At 32.3% G+C, this 9,717-nt stretch overlaps 1 protein-coding gene across 1 annotated transcript; it reads left to right on the forward strand.

Moving 5' to 3' along the window:
- The first annotated feature begins 6,834 nt into the window (after window positions 1-6,834).
- On the forward strand, window positions 6,835-8,133 carry LOC124845103 (BAG family molecular chaperone regulator 2-like). The gene is made up of 2 exons (XM_088115384.1): window positions 6,835-7,235; window positions 7,701-8,133. Exons 1-2 carry the CDS (start codon window positions 6,992-6,994, stop codon window positions 7,922-7,924), a joined length of 468 nt encoding a protein of 155 aa, XP_087971510.1. The 5' UTR covers window positions 6,835-6,991; the 3' UTR covers window positions 7,925-8,133.
- Window positions 8,134-9,717: the final 1,584 nt, after the last annotated feature.

Consider the following 9,717-nt stretch of genomic DNA (forward strand, 5'->3'; position numbering starts at 1 on the left):
TTCAAACACTAATTAAAGGTTGGTCACTAGCTCAATTGCATTGTTCTAATCACAGATCAACAACAATTACCAACTCCCGTAACCCCTAATCCAACACAAGTTAACCAACTAAGTGAAGACTAATCATGTTTTCATAAAAGTGAATTAAGAAAACGCAATGCACACGTTCAATCAATTTTGCACCATACAATTTAACCAACTAAGCGAGGATTAAACACAAATTAGGCAACTAAGTATATACCCAATCAGAAGCACAATATATATTCCATATTATGCAAGGCAAGACAGCGAAAACACAATGACAATGCAAAAACCTCATTGAAACGATGCAATGTTGCTAATGACGAACCAAACAGATTTAAGCTACCATTAAAAGTCGTTCAACACAACAAAACAAAGTATAAAACGTCATGAAATCTAGAACGAAAATGCAAAATTTGAAATGGGAATGCAACTACCAAATGCAATTGGAGAACAAAATGGAAAAACGCATTGCAATGGAAAACGCAAACAGCAAATCAAAAGGCAAACAACGATGGAAAACAAAACTCCAATGAATTTAGGGATGGAATTTAAAGTGCATTGCAAGCTAAACTAGATTACAATTACAAAACATAAATGAAGCAAAAAGACGAAACACAATTGAAATTGAAACAAAATTGATTCAGTAATTGAAAGGGAAAGAAAACAAAACCTAAAACCCCAAAAATAGGAAGCTGAAAACGTCTCAATGCTAAAATATGAGAATCTGAAGAGGAGTAGCGTTTTTTCCTCCTTTAGGTACTAAACCTAAGGTGCCAAATCAGCCCCTAAAATGGGCTTCAACAAAATTTGCTCAAAAGTGGGCCCAAATGTAAATCTGGTCCAAAATACACATTAAAAACGAAATTACAAATGAAATGGAAACAAAATGATGGGGTGGAATTTAACTGATGATGTGAAAATTCTCTTTATGTCCCAAAATATAATCCCAAATAATGCCCTAAAAATAATAATAAGAATAATTAAACTTAGATATCCAAATTAATTAAAATATGAATTATTGACCAAATTAAACCAATTAGAAAAAAATGAGGAATTATTGGACAATTAAGCACAATTCACTAATTAAATTCGATGGAGAAAGCTAAGTGAATAGTATAAAATAATGATTCATTAGGGTTGATGGGGAAATTTGAGGTAGACAAGGAAAAATTATTTTGGACCCATATGAGGAAAGATGTCGAAAGACATTATTATAGATGTATTACATGTTTACAATCTAAATCTACAACAATGCCTCATGGACTAAATACTCATTTGCCTAATATTTCATTCCATTGGGAGGATATTAGCATGGACATTGTCCTAGGTCTTCCAAGAACTACCAGGGGTTTTAATTTTATCTTTGTGATAGTAGATCGTTTTAGTAAAATTACTCATTTTAATTATACCCTACCACAAAGTAGATGATGCAAGCAATATAGCTAAGTTATTATTTAGGTATGTGGTTAAACTTCATAGTTTACCTCATACCATAATTTCTGATAGGGATACCAAATTTCTTAGTCACTTTTGGAGGACCTTGTGGTCTAAATTATGGACTAAGTTATCTTTTTCAACACTTGTCATACCCAAATGGATGGAAAAACAGAAGTAGTTAATAAAATCTTATCTACTTTGTTGAGGTCAACTTTGAAGGCTAATCACAAGTCTTAGGATAAGTACCTTCCCCATATTGAGTTTGCTTACAATAGAGTAGTCTATAAGACTATTAAATTATCTCTTTTTGAGGTTGTTTATGGGTTTAATCCTCTCATAGCTTTAGGTTTCATATATATTTTTTATTTCTTTTGACTATGTTCATAAGGAAGGGGTATTCAAATCTCAATTTATCAAAGAACTTGATGAGAAGGTCAAAACACAAATCCAACAACAATCTGAGAGATATGAAAAACAAGTAAGTGGAGAAAAGAATTGATCCTAAAGGAAGGAGACTTAGTTTGGCTTCATCTTAGGAAAGAAAGATTTCCTAAACAAAGGAAGTCCAAACTTAGTCCTCGGAGAGATGGTCTATTCCATCTTTCTTTAGAAGATTAACAATCATGCTTATCATTTAGATCTTCCTGAGGACTATGAAGTATATACTACTTTCAACATATCTGACCTTTGTTCTTTTACAAATGATGATGCTGAAGAGGATAAATTCTTCTCAAGAGGGAGGAGATGATGGAATAGGGCCAACCAATGGACCTCTTACTAGAATGGTTAGGAGAATGCAAGAAGAACTAGAAGAGGAGGCACCGAATATTGAAGAGTCATTGCAAATCAAGGTAATTTGGCAAGTAGAGAACCACTCAGTGCAACTTGAAGTCGCTCAGCGCAAGCCACATGGTGCTTCACCACTTGCCTTGTGGACCAGACTTGTGCTTGGCGATGATTGGGGGCGCCCAACGCCAATAGAGCTTCTAAAGTAGTCACATTCTTCTTCTTCTTTTACAGACATGTACACACACACACACCATAAAAACATGTTTCCACGTGGCATATGATCCGTAAGAAGTGGCTAGTGATCAACAAAGGTCGAAGCTCGTGCAAATCCATTATAAATTTAGCACCTGACCCTTTATATTACTCATTTTTTGATGCTTAGTAAAGATATGTTATTGAGATCACTCCAACTTCTTTCTTGCTTGAGAGTCACCTTAATTGAGTCCTTCTAAGTCCCCTCTAGGCTCCTTCCTTAGTTAGGTTGGTTACCTAGGCTTGTTAGCACCAAACACTACACCTTCATTTCCACTTTTGCTTCATTCACAAACTCATCTTTTTGCTGCATTCAACTCATTTGCTTCAATTCACTTTTATCTAGAGTGTGGTTGTTCGAGCACTTTGAAGTTGGTCATCATCTTCTAAGACTCTACTTAACTCCTTCCTTGCAAGGTGATAACAGTTGAAAAACTGTTATTTTCATGCTTAAAATTGACACTAAAAGCAACCTTTACACTTAGAAACTAGCTTGAAATCATGCTTTTCTGCATATTTTCATAAATAAGAGAGCTGGACAGGTTTATGCTTGATTTCAGTGTTTTTGTGCAGGTTTTAAGGTGAATTTGGTGAAAGAAGTGAAGAAGGAGAGAGATGAAATCAGAAAAGACATCAAAAAGTGCAAAAGGAGAAGCCGAAGTCACCGCTCAACGGCAGTTTACCGCTGAGCGGCACTCAGGAGCTTACGGGAGATCCGCTGAGGGGCAAAATGGCCGCTGAGGGGAGAAAACAAGACACGCACTTACCGCTGAGCGGTATTTTACCGCTGAGCGGAACTTTAATGGGCTTGGACCTAATTTTTTTGTAATTTACGAATGGTATTTAAGCTTTAGGGTTTCCTAGGGTTAGGTATCTTTGGCTGGAACGAAGCAAACACTCTCTCTTCCACCCCTTTGAAGGAGGATCTTGGATGCTGAGGCTTCCTCTTCACCTTTTTAGGGTTTTATCTTTCATTCTTTCATTGTAATTCATCTAAGTTCACCATGAATATGGTGAACTAAACTCTGTATGTTTGTTGGGGAATCAATGTAATCTTTTGAAGCTCTCATATATGGAATTTGTTTTTACATCTTTTATTTAAGATCTATGCTTTCTTTCATCATTAGTTAGGGTTTTTCCTCTTTGTTTAATGCTTGCATTGTTTAACTCATTCGATGCATGATTATTGGTTTTGTCGATACGGGCGCGTACGGGGAAGTCTAGATCCGGGGAATTTCTCCCAATATGATATTGGTTGTCGTTAAGCTCCTGCACTTATGAACTGATCATTAGGAATGCTAGGAATTGTATGAACTCGTGATTAGGGAGAAGCCTTCTTGAAAGGTACTTTAGAGAGTGGCATTAACAATGATGATTTGAATGTTGAATTCCTAAAATATATGAGAGTGGATAAGATGAAATTGACCCCCAACAACATATTCATACATATATTTCATTGAAAGTGTTTATCTTTTGCTTTTTGCCATTGATCAAAACTTCATGCATACATATTTAATTTTCGTCTTTTGCATATAAAATCCAAATATTTCGTCTTTAAGTCTTAGCTAATCAAGGAACCACACAACTAAACTAGGCCGTGAGTCCTTTGGGAAGAACGATACTTGGTCTTACCAAGTTTATTACTTGAACGATTCGGTCATACTTGCCGATTGAAAAACAAGTTTGTGACATCATATTTTGGTGTTCATAAATTTGTCCATCACAAGGTTGGTCCAACCTCCTTCAAAAGCTCTCCCCAAGTCACTCATCACTCAAGCACTTCCTTCATCAATTAGTCTTCCACAAAGCTACTCTTTAACTTTCATCAAGCTCCTTGAAAAAGGTTCCATCATGAGTGCTTTCATTGAGTGTGTCTAAGTGATTGTGTACGTCTACCATGACAAGGAAAAGTTGTCCATCTTTTGAGTGTCAAAGGAAGTGTTATTCATCTCTTTTGTCTTTAAGAGAGGTGCTTTCTAACCTTTACTCTATTCTTTGCTATTAGTTCTTGTTATTTTTAGTGATTAGTTTATCCATCCGTAGAGAGATTAACAATTGGACGTAGTGTCTTTTCATTTGAACTAGTATAAAACTACCTATGCAACTTTCTTTATCCCTACACTCTTTATCTTTATTGTTCTCGTTTAAAGTAATCCTTTTTTGTTACAAAATTAGTTTATAAAACGAGAAAATTTTTAAAAGGCACAATTTTTATTAAGGAAACCAAGTGAACATGGAAAGAAACCTACTAGAATCAAAAGATAGATTATGAAACTCCACAAAATATAATGGAAACCTATCTCTATGAACTTGTTAAGGAAATAATAACAATTATGGACTCAAATATGCAAAATAAAAGCACTCAAGAACTTATATGGTGTATTTTTGAAAATGAACATATATTTTTTATTTATTTCAAAAAGCTAAACTAAGAAAAAATGACATAAAACAGATACACATGACTCTAGACAACATAGATTTATTTGAAAATAAAAATGATCCAACAACATATGATGACTGAATGTGAAACAATAAGGACTCAAAAAAGCTAAGCACATGTAAACATGTTACCTAATACATTTAGGATCATTTAGAAGGTACAACATAGTAGCCAAAACTACCAAAACAAAACCTAGAAAACGTTGATGACAACATTCTGGCAATTGTGACATTTGCTGACTATTTTGCTCATAACTTTCTTCATAGAACTCCAAATGAGTTGATTCTTTATTTGTTGGAAACTAGAATCAAAGGAATTTCATATTCCTACAAGCATGTAATTTTTTAACTTCTAAGTTAGATGCAGTTTAAATTTTAACATCGTAGACATTTGCTACCAACATTGTTTTGTGTGTAAGGGAGGTTGATTTGGACATTCTAGGATATCTACAAGAAGACAAGGCTAGGACAACATTGTTTCACTTTGTTTGTATATTATGTTTGTCATTGTAAGAATATGTTGTAATAGTAAAACAAGTTTGCATCTTTTGAACTTTCATAACATTTGAAATCAAAACTAAATCTTGGTTCTCACTTGGTTCATTTCTACCACAAAATGAAAAAGGCTCAATGAGATGGGGATTTCATTTTGGTGTGTTGTGTATCAAATGAAAGATTTTTTATAATGTTGAAGAAGAGTTAATGAGTAGAGAAGTCAAATTTAGGGCAAAAGTTGAGTCATCCAAGAAAAAAAATTAGTTGATGTATTGAAGCTGGGATGAACTCAAATTTAGACTCAGTCTTCCTTTGGCTTCAATGCATGTAAAACTCAATCTTCTTCTCATGTAATCATGTGATCCAATATATGTCCTAAGTTTGATTTCTCTGTTCACCAACTTAACTTTATCAAAATCATACACATGCAAAATTAAAATAAACTTAGAAACACTCATTTCATTTTAATTTTATTGGATGCAAGCTTTTTTTCTTTTTTCGTCAAACATGATGTAATGTGATGTAAATTGTCACTTTTACTTCAAACGTTTAGTAATCGAACATAAATGTACATTAATGATAAACATAAAATAGGCCTAAAAAACCAAAAAATATAACAAACGTAAATGATCATTTTAGTGTTCTCTTTCACATAGAGTTAGACCATTAACATTTGTTTGTTATCGTTAACATTACAATGCTAACTAAATAGAAAATAATCATATTGTTATATTTTTTTTAAATTGTGGGACTTATTGAATCTGTTATTAACGATTAAACTGAATAAAATAAAATAAGTAATGACATTCAAAAGGTAATTAAACTTTATATAAAATGTATAAACATAAAAAATTCAAAACAATCAATTTTTACGTAATTAATTAATATAATAGGTCATTATTTTTTATGATAATAGTAATCATTTCACTATCATTGATTTTTTTTTTATTTAGTTTTCAGTACATTATTTTTTTTTTCAAATTCAATCTTAAATTTTAGGCTTCATCATATGTTCATTATCTAATTTAATTAGGAAAAAGAAACATGGAAATTGTTTGTCAAGAATTTGAAGAGATAAATTTCAGAAATTCATAATTATTATATTTATTGTGGTAATTGAGACTCTTTGTTATATCTGAAGTGGGTGATAATTTAGAGGAAATCCCAGTTCTTACAACTATCATTTTCCTCAAACAAAACTTTCGATTTCGACTTAAAAAGGACAAGGAAGCAAGTAGCTATTATAATCTGTTGAGTTTGGCCCACTAATCAAGCTAGCGTGTTCTCGGGTACCCACCACCCATGTGCCACAGTGATTTTCAAAATCAGCAGAAAAACCCAATGCCTCCATTATCTTACACATGTTGCAAACTCATTGGCTTTTCTGTTCAATTAAGTCTTGCTTTTTAGTAACACAAAGCCAACTTATATTTTATTCATGTTTTCTTCGTCCATATGCACGCTTTCTAGTATTATATAACCGATTCAGCTCCTCTTACTACTCTTTCACCTCTTCAAAGGAATACAGCAATAGGGAAGAAAGAAATTAAGCAAGATGATTATGTTGAGGTCAATGAGGTTCAGCCGAAGCGGCTCCAAGCTTAGAAATGGGAACAAAGCAACACCCACAGAAAATGATTGTAGGGGCATTTGTCAAATCCAATGGGAACTTAGGCCTGGCGGCATGCTTGTTCAGAAAAGGGAGAGCAACCTAAGTTCAGGGGAAGGATTGATCACAATTACGGTGTCAACTGTCTCACACTCACACCAAATTTCTATTGAGTCCACGTCAACTTTTGGTATGTCTATTCTACCACACCTCTTTTCAAAATGGCTCTAGTTTTTGCTATAAATTAGGTTTAAGATGATGGAATCTAAGTGTGAGTGCAAGTCTCACAATTGATAGAAATGAGAAAGTAGAATATTATATAAAGGTGAAAGACTCATTAACTCATTATCTTAAGGTTTTGAGTAAAAAGTAGTGTCAATTCCTTATATGATATGACTCATATCTCATTGATATTGTGTCTCCTCGATAAATCTCTTCCTTAATAAGTGATATCAAAGCTAATGGTTTGTTTTGGTGACTGGTTCAGAAGAGTATAATGATCCTGTATTGATAGTCTTCCTCACATATTAGATTTAAATTAGTCTAAATCTAAATTTTGAAATGAATATCTTTCAAAATTTGTTTTTATTTTATAATATTAGTTCTACTTTGTTTTTATTTATCACCAAATATATTTTTCCGAAATAATTTGCAGGAGAATTGAAAATTATCCTGTCATTGGTCACAAGTTTTGAGCCCCGAGAGCAAAGGCTTCTGTTCAAGGGTAAAGAGAGAGGAGACGATGAATATCTACATATGGTTGGGGTGAGAGACAAGGACAAGGTTCTTCTATTGGAGGATCCAGCTATAAAGGAGAAGAAAATGCTTGGCTTAAGAGACCGACCCATTAGCAATCCAAGTCGTACCATCTCTGTGTGATTAATTAATTAACCAAACTCGTTAATATCAATTAGTGTTAACCTCGAAGTAAACTTTGATGAAGTTTAATCTAGTGAGGCACGCGTGTTTTTCGCACTTTTACGTTAGAGTGTAAGAACCTAATTATGTTATGTGTTGTTTGGTGTCATGGCTTCATTAAAAATGTTTTAGTTGATGAAATGCCTAGTCATTATGCGTAGTTTTGTGAATGATGTGGAGTGTTGTTTTCTTCTCTTACTTAACAATTTTCTTATCATGATTGTATATGTCCTATATGTATGTTCATGAACCCACGCGTGCACGCCGAAAAAAGTAGATTAATTAACAATGATAAAGCTAAAGAGGGAAGCTTTGCTAAGGCTGGGACAATTTTTCCAGAAAAGATGGCAGATTATGAGTTTTAAAGTTTAATTTGTCGATTAAAGGGTTACTTTCATTATAGTGATATTTTTAAATTTATTCAGAATGTTTTTATTTTAAGCTATTCAAATTTTATAGTATAAAAAATTCATGAATTCAATAAACATATTATGATTTTCATAATAATATATAAATGATTACTCATAATGATTTAATTTTATTATTAGGTAAGAAATAATTAAGATTATTATATATTGTTAATTTTACGAATAAACAATATAATAATAGAGGAAAGGATTTTTGCAGATGATGGCTTGAGATCTTAGAGCAATCTGCATCTCTTGAGACGCGAATGTTTGTTAATCTCCAAAATAATTTTTTAAATTAAAATTACATGGCCAACAAATCAAATTCATCTAACAACCATTCAGAACTATTCGAACTTATATTTATTTATGGCCTTATTTTTAGTACTATTAATATTGATGATAATAATGAGGAAGCTTTGTGGTCAGCCATGGAAGAGGCCCCAGCATGGAGAAGGATCCTCTTTTCATGGGAAGCAAAATCAATGGAATTTTGGATCTTGTTCGCTTACGGAATCATTTTATTTGTTCCGTTTAGTGATCCTGTTTCTATCTAGAGAACCAAAAAATCTATTGATATTTGAAATCTTTTTTTTTAAGGAATGATTGATTTTAGGGTGATTCTTCCTCAATCTCTTTTCCTTTTTCCTATACCTCCAAAATTATAAATATAACTTTTAATTTTAATTATTTTTTTAACTTTTTTTTCTCTCTTGGTATCAAGTGTGAGTCTAAGTTTCACATTAGATAAAAATGAGAAAATAGAACAATATATAAAGATGAAAGACCCAATAACTCATTGTCTTAAGGTTTTGGATAAAAGAGTGGTGTCAATACCTTATATAGTTAGCTAAGTTGTTACTGATGTTTGTGTAACCCACATGAAACCTCCTCCTCGATAGACCCAACAACATGTTGCACTCATTTTATTCCTAAACCAGTTTTCGAAAATCTGTGAAGAGTTGAATGATAAGCCAATTAAGGTTTAAAATATTTTTTTTTCTTAACCAACTTTTGAAAGTCGACAAACTCTTAACCAATTTTCGAAAGTTCATTAAGGAAGAAATGTATTTAAAAATACATTTAAAGAATAAATGTATTTCCACATATTCTTCCTTAAAGCTATTTCATAATTCATTTAAGAAAAAATGTATTAAATTTAAAATAAAAAAAATTAAAATAACAAATAATAAATTTTAAAAAATCAAAGTAAAACAAACAAAACATAAAAAAAACAATTAACAAAATTTCAAATAAAAAATCACAACCAAATACAATTGAAATATTTTAAAAAATCAACTAAAATTAAATTAAACAAATAAAAACAGTCAATGTAATTTCAAACAA

The sequence above is a fragment of the Vigna umbellata genome, chromosome 5 (assembly GCF_029865625.1).
Source record: "Vigna umbellata cultivar VRB3 chromosome 5, Vumbellata_1.0, whole genome shotgun sequence".
NCBI lineage: Eukaryota > Viridiplantae > Streptophyta > Magnoliopsida > Fabales > Fabaceae > Vigna > Vigna umbellata.